Raw genomic sequence first — 19,824 nt, 5'->3', positions numbered from 1 at the left:
GGAAAATACAATCCACTAGCCCGTAATTGCATTTAAAGTTAGTGTCCAGAATCTACGGCAGCAAAACTGGGGAGCGTCTTTAAAACAGCATCTTTTTTCCCTGCTGTCATTGAAATTACTGGGTCGTAACTCCTGAGTTAATTTCCAGCTCCTGAGTACTGTGACTCTACGACATTACTATATTTCTAATCTACATTATACAACGTACCTAACAGAACAGCTGCTTCTTTCTAGTAACTTAGGGGCAAGTAGGTAGTGTCCAGCCCACTTGACTTCATACCACCTAGAAGCACCAATGCAAAGTAAATTATGCTGCTTCAGTCACAAGGGCAGGGACCTCTGAAGACACAATAAAAAGTAGCTGAAGCCAGTGGTTAATCCATTAACTAGGAAATCAACGGGTGGGAGTTCCTAGTCACAGAAAACAATCGGAAGGTGTGACTCACTGACGTTCAGAACCTACCAAGCTTTATCTCTAGTTCATTCCCTCTCCCACTGAAACACTTTCTTCATTTTACTCCCTTTTGACCATTCCAAAATACCACAAAATACAAACCACACTGCTAATGACAAGAAAGGAAGTTTTCTTTTCTTTTATCTTTTTTTTTTTTTTTTTTTTTGAGATGGAGTCTCGCTCTGTCGCCCGGGCTGGAGTGCAGTGGCCGGATCTCAGCTCACTGCAAGCTCCGCCTCCCGGGTTTACGCCATTCTCCTGCCTCAGCCTCCTGAGTAGCTGGGACTACAGGCGCCCGCCACCTCACCCGGCTAGTTTTTTGTATTTTTAGTAGAGACGGGGTTTCACCGTGTTAGCCAGGATGGTCTCGATCTCCTGACCTCGTGATCCGCCCGTCTCGGCCTCCCAAAGTGCTGGGATTACAGGCTTGAGCCACCGCGCCCGGCTGAAAGGAAGTTTTCTATGCCCTCCTCTCAATTTTAAAATAAAGTCAGCCTAAAGGTTTTCTGGATTCTCAAAAATAAATCCAACATAGAGATGAATCAAGTAGCACAGAGAAAAGGTGCCCTCAGCCTGGGGAGAAAGTACTGAAGCGTGAGTCCAGGACTGCCACTACCCATCCATGGAGCCATAGTTACCATGTCCAGCCAAGTCCTCCTCTGCCCTGCCACTCTTCCTAGACCAGGCAGCGGCTGACCTTCCCGATCGCTAGTTTCCAACTAACGTCCTTTCTTTTCCTTATCCTTCCAAGGATCCACTTGCTTCATTCCCCTTCCCTGCTCAGAACTCATCCGTTACACCCTAGACTGCCACGCTGTCTCATGCAGTTGAAGGCAACTTTATTTATTTGTTTATTTATTTATTTTTGCAATAGGGCCAATTACAGTCAAACAAAAATGCTTATAGGGCTGCTTCTTTACTAAACTGAAGATGAAAATGGCTTTATTTAGTACTATGGCAGAAAATACATATTCTTACCACTCTGATTTGTTTATCGGACATAAAAATATCAGTAAGAAAACAGGCACTATATTTTTAAGAATAAAAATGTTACCAATATCTGGGTATATCTGAAGGTGCAACTAATGTAACTTTCCAGTCTTGCATCCTAAAATGAGATGGAACACCTCCGTAGCTGCCCAGGCCCTATAGGATAGAATTAAACTCATTGACTTCAACCTACCCACCCATGAGACCCTACAAGAAATCTTTATCTGAATTAATCTGGTCTGTGTGCTAACTCTACCAGGATTACCTTCTACTCTAACCCCCCTCCCGTCCCCCTTAGCCTCAAGTTTGGCTCAAGTTCACTTCCCCTGATGCCAGGCCTGCCTGCCAAAGCTCCTGATGCTCTTTGTCTAAATTTCTAAAGCATTTTCCACAGCTCTTATACATTCTATTTCACTCACGTATATATTCTAATGGAGAAAGCAACTAAACTAGTACTCATTCACTACACTGTAACATTAAATATGCTTAGACCAAACTAGTAATTCCTTGAAGGTCAAAGATGGTGGCAATGCTACCACTTGTTGACTGATGGAACTAACCATGAAGTTCTTCAACCCTGGACCGTTGGCAGATTTCTTTTTCAGAGCAGAATATGCTGACTTAGAGAATTAGATTTAATGCCTTTAATTCAACAGCAATTACGTTTCTTACCATTAGGAACAGTAAGGCAAATCATCCATTATGGCCCACGAAAAAAGTACAGAATTGAGACACTGGCATCGACAAAGTTTCACATATTAAAAGTTGGAAACCTAGACGTTCAGTTCTTGTAACTCGAGTCAAAGGAATAAGCTTATTTTCTCTGAACTCTCCCTACAGTGTTATGTCTAAATGAGCCTTAAAGAGCTGTTTTAAAATAACTAGGAGGGCCAGATTCCGGGAGAAAAATACACAGAACTTATAGATGAATCTATTTCCCAAAATTGGCTGTTTAGTTTAGGCTGTGCTATTTCCTGCTCAAATTGGTTTCCTGCAATTTGTTAAGGCTGCCAAATACTTAGTGATCTCAGTGATATACTTAACACAAACTGGCAAATCTTTGTTATTTTTCACAATGACGAGAAATTTACAGAGAAACTTCTACAGTGAGGACAATAATAAAAGTTAGGTCATTTGTCTTGTTTTTTTCCAGATTCATCATTTTTATCTGGTTGCCAGTAGCTTACGAAAACAACAAAACATCTCCTAATATCATTTCCTGTCTGCTTCTTCGTATTGATTCGCGGACAGTTTCTTCAGCGGTAGGGTCAACCATGAGAGGCCTGACCTCATTAGAAGCCAGAAAAACTAAAAGATCAGGTGGGAAAGGAAACAATCAATACCCAAAATTGATTTTTTAAAATCAAAAGATGCAAGATGTTAATGAAAAGGTAAGTTTATAACTATATGCAATGACATCTCCTTATGTCAGCCTAAGAAGAAAATTATCTGGTGTAAAAGCAAACCAATACAGTTGAGATAACGCAGCAGAAAATTTGAGGCAGCAAGGACACAGTTAAGTTCTTTAGAGCACATTCATTTATTAAAGTGGCATTACAATCTGCTGTGTGTCACACAGTGTATTATTTTACCCAGCTTTACATGCAAATACTTATTGCAACGAGCCATTGATCTGATTCAAGGTTTAGCCAAAAAATTATATTTTTTATGAAAAATAGTTTCAGTAAAGTCTTCAGAGGAACCCACCTTCTTATAGTATAAAATGTATTCTCAAAACTATTTTTATGACAAAATTGAGTTCCTATATACAGAAATCCTAGGGCTCTTAGTTCATCAAATACACTGCCCTATATTCACACATACGAATAGCCTAGGGCTGGTATGACTAAGAGTCCTGTGAGAAAAAAGGCTTTGTAATAAATACTTAAAATTCAACTCACATTTAATATATAATTTACTTCATACTGAAAAATGTAAAAAAGGCGAGTGACACTTTTATCAATACATTTTTGTAGGCTTGAAAAATTATTTCATAACACATCTAAATTTTAAATCATAAGAAATCTATTATTGAGTACTAACTAAAACCCCTAAATGAGACAAACTCAGAACAGAACATAAATTTTCAGGCTTCCTGCTTTTATAAATCAATTTTTTTAATTCTAAGAAGAATAAATCTTTGTTAATTTACACATAGTCGAACTGCATTCTTAACCTAAAGCAAGATCACTTCAAAATAGTATGCTAAATCTTAGTTCTTTTCTTGGGTTAGGTTGGAATGGGTGAGAGAAATTATGTACTCAAAGAACCTGTCCTATGAGCCTTGTTGAGTCCTTTTCACATCATGGTGCAGACAGAAGATAAAAAGCACTGGTGTATTCTAGATCAGAGCTATGCAACACAATGGTCTGCAATAACAGAAATGCCCTATATCTGCACTGTCCAGTATGGTAGTCACAAGCCACATGCAGTTACTGAGCATAAAATATGAGTGCAACTTGGGAGCTGAAGTTTTCATTTGATCATTAACTTAATTTTCACTTAACTTTGAAGAGCCACATGTGACTAGTGGCTTCCATTTGGAGAGTGTAGTTCTAGCCTGACCACTAAAACACAAGATGGCATACTTTTTTTCTTTTGAGATGGAGTCTCACTCTGTTGCCCAGGCTGAAGTGCAATGGAGTAATCTCGGCTCACTGCAACCTACACCTCCCAGGTTCAATCGATTCTCATGCCTGTCTCCCGAGTAGCTGGGATTACAGACATGTGCCACCACGCCCAGCTATTTTTTGTATTTTTAGCAGAGATAGGGATTCACCGTGTTAGGCAGGCTGGTCTCAAACTCCTGACCTCAGGTGATCCACCCACTTCAACCTCCCAAAGTGATGGGATTACAGGCATGAGCCACCAAACCCAGCCCACAAGATGGCATTCTAAGAGCTTTCAGTGCCCAGGCTGGTCACAGCTGGTCATGGACCACAGAATTCATCAGTCATTTCAAATGGGGAGTGAGAAGGGATGGGTCCCTCAGCAAAACCAGAGCTCTTCACATCAGTGTCATGCTCTTCGGGCCAGACACACCACAGAACTCACAGAAAATCTCCTGACCCATCCCCACTCTCTCAAAGTGTCAAAACAACCCACGAAAGAAAACATTTTCTCTCCTTCCACTCACTATTTGAGAGCCAATATGGGAAAAATTGAGAACAACCAACAATCACTTATAGACAACAGGTTCTTTCCTTAATTCAAGCAGAACATCACTAAAAAGCAGCTCCTTTGTTCCAACTAGTTTCTGTCATATCCTTTCTAAAGCAAGATGTCATTCAAATTAAAATAAGACAAAGTGGTTAACAGCATTTGCTCTGGAGTCAGACAAACTTGAATGTAACTCTCATCTCCTTTGCTCACCAGCTGTGTGACTTTGGGCAAAATAATTATCACTTCAAGTGTCAGTTTCCTTCTACGTAAAATGGGTTATCACAGGTCCTTCTTCCTAGGGTTATAAGGATGAAATGAGATAAGACATACACAGGATTTAGCAGAGTACCTACCATGTAACAAATTTTGTTTAAGTGTCATCTGTCATTACTTCAGTATATTGAATCATCATCATCATCACCCTCACTCCTTAACACAGGAGGTAGGAAAAAAAATCTACCTACAACAAATCATACTTTAGGACAAATTCCAATTTTAAATGTATCCATACATCATCATTCTTTTTTTAACACCAAAAAAATGTTTTAATTAAACTACAGAAACAATGGGTATAGCATAGAATATTCATAAGCAAAAAGATACACCACGTCGTAAGTACTTACAAAGTTACAAACCATTTGCTTCCTTAACATTTTCCATATTTTAAGTTCATACATGTAGATATGAACAGATTCACCATTTTGAGGAAGAGGAGGAAGCAAGAGTACATTTATCGTCAGCTAGATGTGCTCACTGTATGCAATGGTATTTATATGCAAGACCCGAATGACCAGAAGTGCAGTTGTTGGGCATTTTAATAAACTGGACAGCCATTTGTTTCTGCACGACAAGGCATCTTCTTAAGCCAAAATATTTGATAAACTTAATTTCAGTATCTCCTAGGTTTCTTTTATACTATGTTTCTACCTCCCTTATAGTCTTGTTGTATATGTAGTTTATCTGCCAAAAAAAGAACTCTTTCCTATTTTTGCATCTTTTCAAAATACCTGGTTTACTTATTTGCATAAAGAAACATTCAATAAATGTCACCTGTATTAAATGTATAGAACTCTCCAAAATGAACAAAAGTAGCTACTTTTAAAATGGATAATGCCCGTAAATTAATTCAACAAACAATAAGCACTTACCAAGAAGCAGGTACACTATCCTAGGAGCTGAGAATTCAGCTGTGAACAAACAGATGAAGAACAAGTTCCCTGGAGCTTATCGTCTAGTGAAGATAGCAGTCACAGTGAATAAGTAGAGGAAGGGTGATAGGAGATGATGAATAAGGTGATGATATTGGAAGGCAGACAGGGACCAGTCATGATATATGATGGAAGCCCAGGGAAGCAGCTCAGACTATATTCTACGTACCATGGAGAGCCACCACTGGGACACGACTTGACCTGATTTGCTTTTCTTCAATAGATTGTGAGGACTTCTGTGTGCACAGCACAGGGCGGAGGACTGGAAGCAGGGGGCCAGTTAAGAGACTTCTGCAGAAGACAATGGTTATCTATCTGGATTGGAGCTATAGCAGAGGAGATGGATGCAAAAGGAACATATTTAAACATGTTTTAGAGATGGAGTTGACAAGACTAGCTAACAGTCTGATGTAAGGAGTAAGGAAAAAAGAAAACAAGGATGAATCCCCAAGAAGGGGCTTGACTACCTGTGCCATCTACTGGGAAAGACAGAGAAGAAAAGTAAGCCTGGGGGTGAAAATAAAGGTTGATTTTGGATATGTTAAGTTGAGAAATCGGTAAGGGGAGATTTCAAGTAGGCAGTTGTCTATTATGTCTGGAATTTCAGAGAAAGGTCAGGTCTACAGATATAATTTTGGGAGTCACAAGCATCTAGATAATGATTTCAAAACCGTACATTGGGACAAGATTACTTAGTAGAAATCAACAAAGAACCCTGGACTGAGTTGCAAGTAGGGTGGAAGGAAAACCAAGAGTGTGGTCCAGAAGCCGAAAAAAGGGTTTCTAACAAGGAAGGCATGCTCACTTTCTATCTAGCATTAACTAACTGTGAATCCTCAACTCTAGTACTAAACAAGAAGCTTCAAAGGGGTAAGAACTATTTCTTAAAATACCTTGGTACCCTCTCCTCTAAACATATCAGAAGCTCAATTCATGTTTACTGACTTAATGATTAGTAAGCAGGTGGTGGGGGGGCGACAATTGGCCCAAGTGAATGTCATTTGGGCAGGATCTCATCTTTCTCAATTTCACAGTCTATAGACAGATTTCCCCTTTCTGATAAGTACAGGAAAATCTCACTTAATCCAAAATTAATTATCCCAATTATTTTCTTGTTGCCATTTCACAATAAATAGCATATCTATCCATCAACTGGGCAGTATCAAGAACAGTACTGGACACATAGCTGGTGCTCAGTAAAATATTGGATAAACAGATGAGTGTGGCAGAAGAGAGAAAAGGGAGAAGAAACAGCATTAAGTCTCTTATCCAGCAGGACCTACAGATAAAATTAGGCTTAATAATTCTTTATGGATTCCATTTGCCACCATATTTCCATCAATAACTGACTGTGACAAACTAAATCTTTTATAAACTTAGAAGAAATTTATTAGAAAATAAAATCATTTGGAACCCTTCACAATTTGAAAATAGCAAATCAATATTTTCTAAGTTCAATTTTTTAAATAAATATTTATTCCTAAATCTCTAATATCCCTATAAGCAATCCATTTTATACAAAAAGATATAAAGTAACTTTCCAAAACCTAGTAGAGGATTCAGGAGTGGGAAAAGAAAACAAAATGTTCAAAGACTGTTTGAAAATAGCTTCATTCTTGGTACAAAACTTTTTTTTTTTTTTTTTTTTTTTTTTTAAGACGGAGTCTTACTCTGTCGCCGGGGCTGGAGTGCAGTGGCGGGATCTCAGCTCACTGCAAGCTCCGCCTCCCTGGGTTCACGCCATTCTCCTGCCTCAGCCTCCCCAGTAGCTGGGACTACAGGCGCCCGCCACCTCGCCGGGCTAGTTTTTTGTATTTTTAGTAGAGACGGGGTTTCACCGGGTTAGCCAGGATGGTCTCAATCTCCTGACCTCGTGATCCGCCCGTCTCGGCCTCCCAAAGTGCTGGGATTACAGGCTTGAGCCACCGCGCCCGGCCAGTACAAAACATTTTAAAAGAAACCCCGATACTGAGTTCTAATATTCCTTATAAAAAGCTAAACATCCAAATAATGAAAGACAGAATGCTAGAGAACATGACTATTGAGTCAACTTTTTCCACTTATAATTTTTCTCCTAAAAACCCTAAAATTAAAATTCAGCAATACCTGAGGCACCATAAGCACCAGAATACCGTGGAGACTTCGAACCAGATGGAGAGGATTCCTTCATTCGATCAATCACATTTTCCGAAAGCTGGAAAAGCAACATCAAAATAAAATCAATTATAAAACAGCAAGAATGAAAACCAATGCAATAACATCCAAGTAATTTAGTCATCCATATCCATACATATGACGAATGGCCTAAAGAAATTAGGCTAAATCTAACAGCCATAAAACCAGAAGGAAGAATAATTTTAAGATTTCAAGATGCACCCCACAGCACTGCTCCTTTATTTTCTCTAATGCACTGCTAATTGTTCATTATAAATAACTACACTGTTCATTTTATACTGTGCACGAAATTGTAATCTCTGAGGAAATGTATGCTATCTAAACTTCAACTTTCCTCCCCTAAACCTACACACTTATTTATGCATTAATGGGCCTTAGCTCCTTCTCTCCCTCTAGTCCCGAAGGAAAGTGTTCCTTCCCCCCTCCCCTCCCTCCCTCCTGTTCAAAGCTAACCACATACAATCGCTCTTTCAACAGATTTCATGATGCATCGACTATGTGCCAGAAACTAGGCTAGATTCTGAGTATTCAAAATTATCAAGTGCTTAAAGCATAATAGAATAAACAACCATCAGGCATTTAAATATAACACGAAGAGTGCAACCTGAGTGAGTCAGCATGTAATGGAAGTATACAGAAACCATAATGGGCAGCACATGTAGCCAGGCTTTGAAGACAGGGCTGGAGCAGAGGATTAGGGAAGATTTACAAGGTAAGGATGCGTAAAAGTTAGGAAGAGATGCAATGGGATCAAAGTGCTCCTGGGCGAGAAAAATCACATTAAAGTACAGATGAGAACCAGAATTTGCCACTGTTAGACATACAAGTGGAGACATCAAGTAGGCAGCTGGCAATAGAGCAGAGGCTCTGAGGAACTCCCAGTCCTGTGGATTTGAGAGTCATCATTCCCACAGTTACTATCACGTCATCCTTTATTTTCTTTATAGCACTTACCACTATCTGATATTTGCCTTTCACTAGAAAGAAAGCTCCGTGAAAGCAAGGATTTGGCTGTCCTATCGCTATATTCCCAGTGCCTCACTAAGCCTAGTTAATTGAATGAATGAATGAAACAATATGAATAAATGGCTGAAGCAAGAAAGTGGAAGGGGGCATAGTGAAAGAGAAGGTGGGGAGGGAAGGTAGAGATTCCAGATTTTGAGGATTCTCAGTGAACTCTTCAATTGAAACAGTTTGAACTTGATCCTGAGGGTACCTGAGCACTACTGAAGGATTTGAAGCAGGGGAATGGCACAATCAGATTAACACTTTAGGAAAATAACTCTGGCTACAGTGTAGAGAACAGATTGGAGGGGGACAAGAACAGAAGTAGGATCCCTGAAGGAGGCTAAAGAACCAATTAAGAAGCTATTAAGCATATGTCCACACAAAGACTTGCACAGGAATGTTCATAGCAGCATTATTCATAAGAGCAAGAGTGGAAATAAACACATGTCTATCTACAGTGAATGGATAAACAAAATCTTACATATCCATACAACAGAACACAACTCAGCAGTAAAGAGCAGTGAAGTTCTGACATATGCTACAGTGCAGATAGACCTAAAAATCATTAAGCTAAGTGAAAGAAGCAAACACAAGGGCCCACATTGAATGATTCTATTTATATGAAATATATGAAGCACCCAGAAAAAGCATCCCTATAGAGTAGATAAGTAGTTGCCTAGAGCTGGGGTGGGAATAGGGATTAACTGTAAATGGGCACAAGAGATCTTATTGGGATGATAAAAATATTCTAAAATTGGCTTGTAGTGATGTTTGTACAACTCAGTAAATTTATCAAGTGTTGAATTGCTACTTGGGAGGCTGAGGAGGGAGGATCGCTTGAGCCCAGGAGGTCAAGGCTTCAATGAGCTGTGATCATGCCACTGTGCTCCAGCTTGGGCAACAGAGCAAGATCCTATCTAGCAAAAAAAAAAAAAAAAAAAAAGCGTTGGAATGTAAACTTAAAATAGGTGAATTTCACGGCATGTAAATTACTCTACAGTAATTTACTTTAATAAGCTTTAAAAAAAAAAGCTATTATGGTAATCCAGGGGAGAACACACTTAAAAGGTATTTAGGATTTAAAATACTAACATTCACTGAGTGCTTATTATGTGCCAGGCGCTACACTAAGCTAGGCACTTCACTTACTTACTCCTTCACAGGCCTATGAGATAGGTATTTTTATATCTCTATTTTATAGGCGAAAAAACTGAAGCATAGCCGGATTAAATAACCGGCCCCGGATCAGATACTTTATCAGTAGCAGAGGAAGGATTCAAACCCAAAAAGTCTAAGTCTCAAGATCCCACTCAAACATCCCTCAGCATCACTACCCAATCTCTGAGTGGATGTGGGAGTAAAGCGGAAGTCATCAAGGAAGAGCCCAGGATTTCCATTTCAAGTAACTGAGTGATCCTCCTCCTGTATCAAGGGTCTTCTTCCCATTTCCACTTCCTGAACTCACCACGATCTGGTTTTTACCCTCAGGTGCAACAGTGAACATCCTCTGGTAGAAGTCACCAATGACCAAATAACTTTTGATATTTATGTAAATCAGTATTTCATATTTACAAAACGTCTTATTTATATGGCTTACCTTTAACATCTAACACCTCTGGCCATTCCCCTCTTCTGGAAAGTCTTCCCTTGGCTTTTCTGACATCCTGCTGTCCTGGTTCTCCTAGGACTCTGGCCACATCTTATCTCTTTTGCAGCTTCCCCTCTCCTGCCTACACTTCAATACTGAAGGGCCCAACATTCTGTCTTTTGCCCTTATTCTCTTCTTATTCTATGTGCTCTTGTACTGGTACTCTCATCCAATCTCTTGATTTCTAACTGCTGTTGATAAACTAATAAATTCCATTAATAAATGTATTCGCTCAAGCTTGAGACCTACATCCCAGAAGCCCGGTCTCCGCACTGAATTGTCTAATGAAAACTTCCTTCCGGCAAACCAGAAGCACCTCACACCCAGTGTCCAAAACTGAACTCACGTTTGCCACAAATCTCTTCTTTCTCCTGCCTTCCTTACCTCATTAATGACACCACAAACACCCAGCTTCCTAAATTCAAACATAGGGCTTGTTCTCAACTCTTCTTTCTCTCTCCTTCTTAGCCATGACTTCATCAATCCCTAAATATTCAATAAATTCCTCTCTTCTCTCATCCCATTTCTCCTGCCCTAATTCCTGCTACCATCCGCCTAAAATGCAAATGTGATAATGGTAACTCCCTACTTCAAATTCTTCAATAGCTACTGTCTGTTTATAGAAACATTCAAATTCTTTGTACAGCATTCAAGACTTCATCATTTGGTGATGGCCTAACTCTCCAGCCTCAAATTCTACAGCTTTTTTTCCTTAGTATTTCATATCCTGTTCTACACCCATCTCCTTGCCTTTACACACGCCTACATTGCCTTCTCTCCTGGCCTCTTGGGAGGGAGTCACCTTTCAAGACCCAGTCTAAACATTCAAGCCTTCACTGACCAAACCAGTTGTCCACTCCCTTCCAACCCTGCCTACCTAAAGCTACCATTCCTTGTACCCACTGTTCCTTTCTCAAACTTCCAATACAGTCTCAATGAAAGAACAGGTATTAGCCTTTCCACATTCACCTTTCTGCCTTTCCACTAGATTGCAAGCTCCTATATACTAAGTCATTCATTCAACAGATGTCTCCCAGGCCAGGTACTAATCAAGGCCCTGTGATACATCAACAAACTAAATAGTCTATACCTGAACTGTTACTTCTATCTCGGGGCCCAAACCAGAATGGAAGTGAGATGGAAAAAAGAAAGGCTACAGATCAAATGCTGTGTGTGCTCTTTGAAGGAAAAAACTACAACTCCCTTTTCGGAAGACACAAAGACTTTCTATTTGAAAATGCCAGGGCCAGCTGCATCTTTCCAACAACTGACAGCCACTGGGAATGTTGCTGAAACTCATCTGCGAAGCTGAGATACATCCGAGGAAAATCCCTCTAAGACTGACTCAATTTATACTTGAAGAAAAAAGAGACCTTGAGTAACATTCAGTTACTGGCAGCATCAAGACCAGAAGCAGTAATTCCCAATCTCTAGTCCAATGCTCTACTATTAAATAACACACTCCTTCAATCCCATGCATGTAATAAAAATATATCACTTCCTCTTAAAGAGAAAAAAATGAGCTTTCATTTTTAGAATCTTAAAGCTATTTTAACTGATATATAATATACATAAATCTCAAAAATCAAGTGTTAGCAATAAGCTTTCATCTGAAAAGTTACTATTTTCATCTGAAAAAGTGAAAATATTTATCCCGAGAGATTTTGTGGAGGGATTTTAGTCTTTTGCACCATAAACTATAATTGACTACACAAATATTTGCTAAAGCTATTACCCATATAGCTCCAGCCACAGGGACTTTTTATTTCATTTTGGTTCATTCTTATCAACTGGGTCTGAGCTTGTACTGACTCCTCCTCTGTAAGGTGCATGAGGACTAGGCCTACAGCTATTGCAGGCAGCAGCTGCCTAAGTCCTGGTATGGGTGGAGAAGGTGCTCATTTTTCTCTATCTATGTTCTCTGGGTAGTGGAAGTAGAATGTCTCTTTCAATCTAATCACTAATTTCTTGTTAACTTTTTTTTCTTTTTGAGGCTTCTCTGATGTCCCAAGTTGCTACTTAATGTCAAATTCTCACATCAATTCAAAACATTTCCCAGTGGGGTATTTGGTTATTGTTCAGTCAACTTATAAGCATGTGCCAAAGGAGTATACACTAAATCTACTGTAGGCTTCATAAACATACTGTAGGGTTGCCTTATTGAGAGTCCACCTTTCTCTTGTTCTTACAATCATTCAACAACTGTATCCTTAGGCCCTTCCAAAGCAGCACCCATGGCCATCTACAGTTGCACCTCTGCCAGCTCCAAGCACTATTACCCTATTCCCAGTCTGCTCACAGCAGTGTAGTTATGAGGCAATAGTCTTGCTGTGTTATCATCTGTATCCAAAGTCAATGCTCTCTGAGCTGACCTTCCCATTGCAGTAGTAAGTTCAGACCTGCGGACTCACCTGATCTCCTCTGTGAACAGGGGTACTCACTCGTGAAGCAGCTGACAAGCTTTAGAGATGCTGACCAGGGTTATACACACAATCTGTAGCTGTAGAACAACTCATCTTTGTGATGAAAAATGACCCAAAATGGGGGTCCGTGGTACAACATAAGCTTCTGCAATGGCAGCCTCTGTGTAAGAAGTAACTTGCGGTTGGGTGTGGTGGCTCACGCCTGTAATCCCAGCACTTTGGGAGGCCAAGGCGGGCAGATCATGAGGTCAGGAGATCGAGGCCATCCTGGCTAACATGGTGAAACTCCGTCTCTACTAAAAATACAAAAAATTAGCCAGGCATGGTGGCACGCGCCTGTAGTCCCAGCTACTCAGGGAGCTGAGGCAGGAAAATCCCTTGAACCCAGGAGGCAGAGGTTGCAGTGAGCCAAGATCGCAGAGGTTGCACTGCACTCCAGCCTGGGCAACAGAGCAAGATTCTGTCTCAAAAAGAAAAAAAAAAGTATCTTCCTCAGGAAACACATCTTTCCTGAACAGGGCACTTGTTTTAGAAAAAGCCTTTTCCTATATAATAACCTATACCTATTATACTTGCTTTCCAGACATCTCTGGAATCTGCATCAAGGCAAATACCAAGGGCAATTTACAGAAATTATTTGTAGCAAAGAATAGTGAAACAACATAACCCCCACACACATTGATACTGGGAATTATACCCTGAGGTCCACAGACTGAGTAGTCCATGGATCAATTACTCAACTGCACACAAAATTGTTGGCTTATTGCATGGTTCTGGCCAGAATCCACAGCTCACAGATCCACAGTGCTCAACGAACTAAAAGAACCACCATTCTAATATAAGAGGCAACCAAGAGAAGCACATCTGCCGATATTCAGCCCACTGAACTTGACTGTCCACCCTATTCTCTATTGCTCCTAAAGACAAATTTAGGCAAACAGAGCTTGCCAAGTTTAAATTTTTAGTACTCACCACACCAATGTGCTCCACAGAGGGGGAAAGGGCAAGTGTCATCTCCTACAGTCTTCCCACTCATCTCTTCCTACCCAACTTGTTTGGTCTTATCCAAAATTCGTGCCAGAAACACCACCCACCAATCCAGAAGACAGAATTTTCTCAGAAACAGGAGATTGGGTGAGATGGACAAACAGAAAGTATTTCTACTCCCAGGGAATAGAGTAAAAAAAGAGGAACTCTCCAGTGGCCCTTCTAAGAGATATAGTTACGAGCCACATGAGACAAACAAATCAGCTTCCTGCCTCCAGAAGTTTCTCTTATCTTCTTCCAGATATGTCCTAGCAAATTGATTCAAGAACTCAGACCCATTTTTCTCTGTTGATCCTCCTTCCACTTAGCATAAGTCATTTTCTGTGAGGATTAGTTTGCTTTACAATTACCTTTTTAAGACATAGGCTTCAAAAACTGCTACTATTATTTGGGAGAAATTACTCCCAAATAGTTACTTGAGGGAAAGGAGGAGAGGGAACCCATACACATGTTCATAGATATATATAAAATATGTAATTCTTAGCTTAGGTTTGTGTTTCTTTACATTTGTCATTAGTAGAAACCATTATCTCTACCTTTATAAAATCCTAGACAACTTAAGATGGTACTCAGCCCAAAAACTTCATAGAATCTAAAGCTGAAAGAAACTAATCATCTACTACTTAACTAAATTATTTGTACAATATTCCTCAACACTCCCAATGGCTGACCCAAATTGTAGTCTCTGATAACATACTCTCTTCAGAATCCTCAATAATACCCCATATTAAGTAATCTCTTCATTTACAGTCTCTCAACTGCCAACACTTCCCAAAGCATGAGTTATGTTCCATATTAAGTATCCATACTGCCATAACTGGCTCCTGTTAATTTCAGCTTGCAACTGTAAGGCCCAGCTGCTGACATTCGTTTATGTCTGGAAAGCATGATAAATATATCTTTGAAAATGATACTCACTGAAGTTGACATTTGCTCTAGAAGAGTTCACTCACAGCTTTGATGTTTCAGATAAACTTTCGAAAGACTGAGCTGTAAGCACACTTTCCAAGCAGGCACGGCAGGTGCCCACAAAAATCCTATCAACCACATGTAATTTGAGTAATGAAAATGCTTGGTCTTTCCATCTCTAGGAATTTAGTTTAGCCTTGCGAAGAGGGCAAGGCAAAAGACTGACCTTTCATCCAATCCATATGAGTAGTTTCAGATTCAAGTTGGAATCAGGCGTAAAAATACAAGTTATTTTTACAGAAGAGGGAAGAAAAGCTATCAGTTGCTAAGGATAAAGGGAAGAAACAAGACCCTACAAATACCATGAAAAATAACACCTGGTGGGTGAGAAAAAACTTTAAACTTAAAATTTGAAGTAGGTCCTTTCATAGACAATTAAGGACCTCAACAATATACAGAAACACAATCTATTAATAAATTCAGCCAGGTGTAGAGGCTCACACCTGTAATCCCAGCACTTTGGGAGGCCACGGTGGGCAGATCACTTGAGGTCAGGAGTTTGAGACCAGCCTGGCCAACATGGTGAAACCCCCCTCTACTAAACATACAAAAAAGTTAGCAGGGCATGGTGGCACATGCCTGTAATCCCGGACACTCAGGAGGCTGAAGTAGGGGAATCACTTGAACCCAGGAGGCGGAGGTTACAGTGAGCTGAGATCGTGCCACTGCCCTCCAGCCTGGGCGACAGAGCAAGACTCATCTCAAATAAATAAATATTCAACATAGTTACCAAAAGCCTTATGTTGTTCACTAAATGTTATTCTTTAAACATTAAGATAAATGATGACTGAGCCTGGTGGAGCGGCACATGCTTGTAGTCCCAGAGAGTGGGGCAGGAGGATAGCTTGAGCCCAGGAGTTGAGACCAGCTTGGGCAACACAGGGAGACTCCAACTCAAAAAGCTCATAATTGCCAACATATTTCTATTAAGGGAATGAACCCAAGTCATTATATGAAAAAAAAAAAAAAATGAAGATGAAATTATAGACGCTCCTTGGTTTACAATGGATTTTGCTAAAGGTAATGCCAGAAGCTGAGTTTACTGAACGCTTGTCACTTCCACACCACTGTCAAAAAATCCTAAGTCGAACCATCCTAATAGGAGACCATCTGTACTATTTTTAACAGTGTAACAGAACACAGAATTAGTTTTCCAGTAGTGACTGACTCTGTTGAATAAGTTTGGTAAACTTTCATTTCTTACAACCAATGACATAAATGCTAGACAACTGGGCAAAGTTGGAAAGTTTTCTTCAGCCAAGTTGAACTAACCCAACTGTAGTTCAAAACTGAAGTTTGGTGCCTCATTGGCACCATGTTCTAACAAACTAAGCTAAAAACAATCACTTATGTACATACTGAGAATGCAGTTTCTTATCCTTCCCCATGTCTCAGAAGGAAACAATGTGACTGTTTAAAGCCAAGAAAAATATAAAGAAATAAAAACCATCTACAATAGACCTAGACAAAAAAACACCCTCAATTAGGATATAATGCAAGACTCCCATTTCCCAGTCCATACCCTTTTAGGTACACCTGTTGGGGCACAACATGCTCTTATTTTTATTAAAATTTGAAGTTCACATAAGTTCACATGTCCATTCTTTTGAACAGCTCTAATAACAGCTACTACTCACGAGTGCAAACACTGTCAAAGTAATAGACACTGTGCTAGATACACATTATGTCAAATTCTCAAAGTAGGCTGCCTTATCCAGAAATACTAAATACGGAAACATGATGAAAAGTGACTTGTCCAGAGCTACTCGGCTAGGGAGAGGCAGAGACAGAATCCAACCCAGGTCTGCTTGGTTTCAAGGCACATGTTCTTTCCACTACACGGCACAGCATTTTCAAAGACTCTTATAACTTTGCATGTGAAAGGAACCCTATCATAATAATGGCTGCCTTTTTAATGAAAACCTACAATGTGCCAGGTGCTTTACATACCTTACCTCATCTTCTTACAACAACCAGTCAAGGGAAGGAATGGTATTACCCTTTATGTATAAGGAAATAATACGAGAAGAAGTCAGTTGTCAAAGGCCACAGGCTAATAAATACCTAACCTGCGATTTAAATGGATGTCTGCTTAACTCAAGCCAAGAAAAATACTAAGATCAACTGAAAACATTTACAAAAGACCAAGACAAAAACCACACAGGCAATCACGTTAAGTAATAAATATCTAACCTGAGATTTAAACTGTCTGTTTAATTACAAGTTGACACTCTTTCTATCATGAGCTCAAAGAAATCAGAATGACCTCTGTGTACCCAATACTTCAATGGATGTCACTTCTACAGGAAACTGCAACAGGCTAAGTATGGCTACAAGAAACTTACAGTGCCACCAGACTCACAGGATTTCAGGACTGGAAAACATCAGAGATCTGAGAGATGTACTCAGTCCCATTATTTTGCAGATGAGAAAACTGAAGCTCAGGGAGACTGCAAAACACTCATGTAAAAGGAGATTTGAAGCAATGGAGACCAGCGCAAGGGCATTCCAGGTGAAGGGTATATTCTGAAGAAAAGCACAGAGGTCAAAATGAGCATGCCTGAACTGTAGCAATACAGATAAAATGTACTATATGAGAAAGAAAAACAAATGAAGAATGCTGTCAAGTTTATGACCAAAGGACATTTCTTTTTAAAAAACAAAAATCTTAAAAAGGTTTTTTAGACAATTTTTCCATTTTAATAGAATACATATCCCTGCTGTCAGTTATTCCATCCAACCTTATCTAATATTTTATATGAATCTCTGTGCTGTGGCCACATTCTTTCAATTTTGTTTGCTCTTAGCACTGTGTCTGTACTAAAGCATGAGAATATGGATTTATACATTTTTTTCTAACCAATGTCTTCTCACCCAAAACTTATTTTGCTTTGTCTTTTAATTATTTTTCACCCTGAGTGGCATACCGAAGGCCTATTGGCAAGTCTTAAAATCTCTGCATAAAACTTAAAAGTTTACAGTAATTTTTTACTCCAAAGAGTACTAACTGAACCACAGTAACTCAAAGAATGCAGCCTCAGATATTTTATTACAAAATGTAGTACTACCATTAATTAGTATGATATAAAGAAAGGCTGGTCACAGACCAAAAACAGTTCAACAGTCTGAGTTTCTATAAAGAAAAGTTTAATAAATTATTCTCAAGGTAACAGTTTCGGAAGAAAAAGTTTTAAAACATTTTAAATATTTAAGAAGTTTTATTTCCTGATAACAACTGTTAAAAATAATTTACAAATGTAATTTATTTACGCTGGTTGATAACAGAAAAAAATATAAATTATTATAAAACTTTCTGAAGTCAAAATTGCTTTATTTACTAGGTTCAGGCATCATACGTCCAAAAATGTGGACTGAATTTTTTTCCAAATTCAGGCGCAGGGGAGAGTGTGTTAATGAAGTTAGTGCTGGTATACTGACACCCTAGAGAAAAACCAGGTTTTCAGTTTATGTATCAGATGCATGCAAAGGGCATTAAAAAAAAGTACTCCGCAACGTTGGTCAGAAATGACTACATTACTTCCACTGGTCTGAAAAACTGCAAACCTATCTCAGCCCCTATCAGACTGGCAGACACTAGTCCTGAAGCAACTGGGCCTAGTCCAAAACTTCGGCGCAGCAGGTCACAGAGGAGGCGCCTGGGAAAGAGGAGATATCAAGTGAAAGGGAAGCAGGGAGAAGCCAGAAGCCACCCCAAGCAGGCCAGAAAAGACTGTGGAGGTGGGAGGGAGGATTACAGGGTGTGGGGAGCGAGCGGGAGGAGGGGGTGTTATCAGACGGAGAGCACTAAATGACACAAAACAAAGGCAATCCTTAAAATGCCAATTCACCCTGGGAGACTAGGGTGTGAACTGTGGGAAAGCAGGGTTTGGGTCCTGAACCCGGGAGAACCATTTCACAGACAGGTACACTGAGCCACTGAGTTTCAAATACGGCCCTGCAACAAGTGAGCAGTACAGTTACGAGTAGACCGTGAGCCCTTGCAGGGTATAATTCAACCTGGCATTCCCCGCCCGCCCCAGCAGTGCCTAGCACTTGGCACACAACCAGGAACTATCTCTGAATGAATGTCCCACGTCTGGAAACTCTGGGCTTCTTCCCAGACATCTGGGCTTCTGGCCGTACAACACTAGGGGCCGGGACGGGAGAAACCAGGCTGAGCGGGTCCAGGGAAGATGGGACTTTGGGGTCCGAGTCCGAGCACTGGCCCTCCGCCCGTCCACGGGCACTCACCCGGATGCCCTTCACCACGGTGATGTTCTCATTCTCGTCCGCCTCGAAGGTGACCCGGCGGGTGCTGGTGGTCCCACCCATGGCTCCGGTTCCTGACCCAGCGGAGACCTAGCGCGGAACCACTAGCACTTCGGGGCCCGCGCGCCCACACGCGCGTGAAACGGCCTGGATTCTTTTCCCGCACAGCGGGAGCAAGGCCACGACCCCAGAAGCAAGGAGAAGGCGCCGGTCCTGAGCTCCCGCCTCCTCCGGTCACGCGCCACAACAAAGACGCCTCAGGTTGGCCGGAGATGCGAACTCCCCGCCTCTGTTCGGCGAGGGCGCCCGGATTGGTTCACCCGACCCGGATGCTATGGCAACAGGTGGTGTTTGATAAGCTTTCCCCGGAGTCCCTAGGTGTAGTGGGAACTGTGGTCTCGATCTGGCGCGATGGATGCTGGGACATTCTCTCCCCGCGCCTGAGCGCGCTAAGGGAGCACGGCATTCTGG

The 19,824-nt window shown here is 40.6% G+C and overlaps 1 protein-coding gene across 3 annotated transcripts in view; it reads right to left on the bottom strand.

Annotated features, from left to right (window-relative positions):
- CHCHD3 (coiled-coil-helix-coiled-coil-helix domain containing 3) overlaps positions 1 to 19,629 on the bottom strand; it is a 302,441-nt gene extending 282,812 nt beyond the window's left edge. For 2 of the 3 annotated variants that reach the window (XM_030932908.1, XM_010357737.2), the window contains exons 1-2: positions 19,336 to 19,629; positions 7,921 to 8,008 (exon numbers count right to left, since the gene is read on the bottom strand). In XM_030932908.1, coding sequence (XP_030788768.1) covers positions 7,921 to 8,008; positions 19,336 to 19,416 — 169 coding nt within the window. In that variant the 5' untranslated portion in view covers positions 19,417 to 19,629. The remainder of the gene's footprint in view (positions 1 to 7,920; positions 8,009 to 19,335) is intronic. The other variant, XR_004058031.1, reaches the window with a different exon arrangement.
- Between the last annotated feature and the right edge of the window lie 195 nt (positions 19,630 to 19,824).

This window comes from Rhinopithecus roxellana, chromosome 6 (genome assembly GCF_007565055.1).
Source record: "Rhinopithecus roxellana isolate Shanxi Qingling chromosome 6, ASM756505v1, whole genome shotgun sequence".
Classification (NCBI taxonomy): Eukaryota; Metazoa; Chordata; class Mammalia; order Primates; family Cercopithecidae; genus Rhinopithecus; species Rhinopithecus roxellana.
The sequence above is the reverse complement of the archived record's forward strand: the minus strand, read 5'-3'. Positions and strand labels throughout refer to the sequence as shown.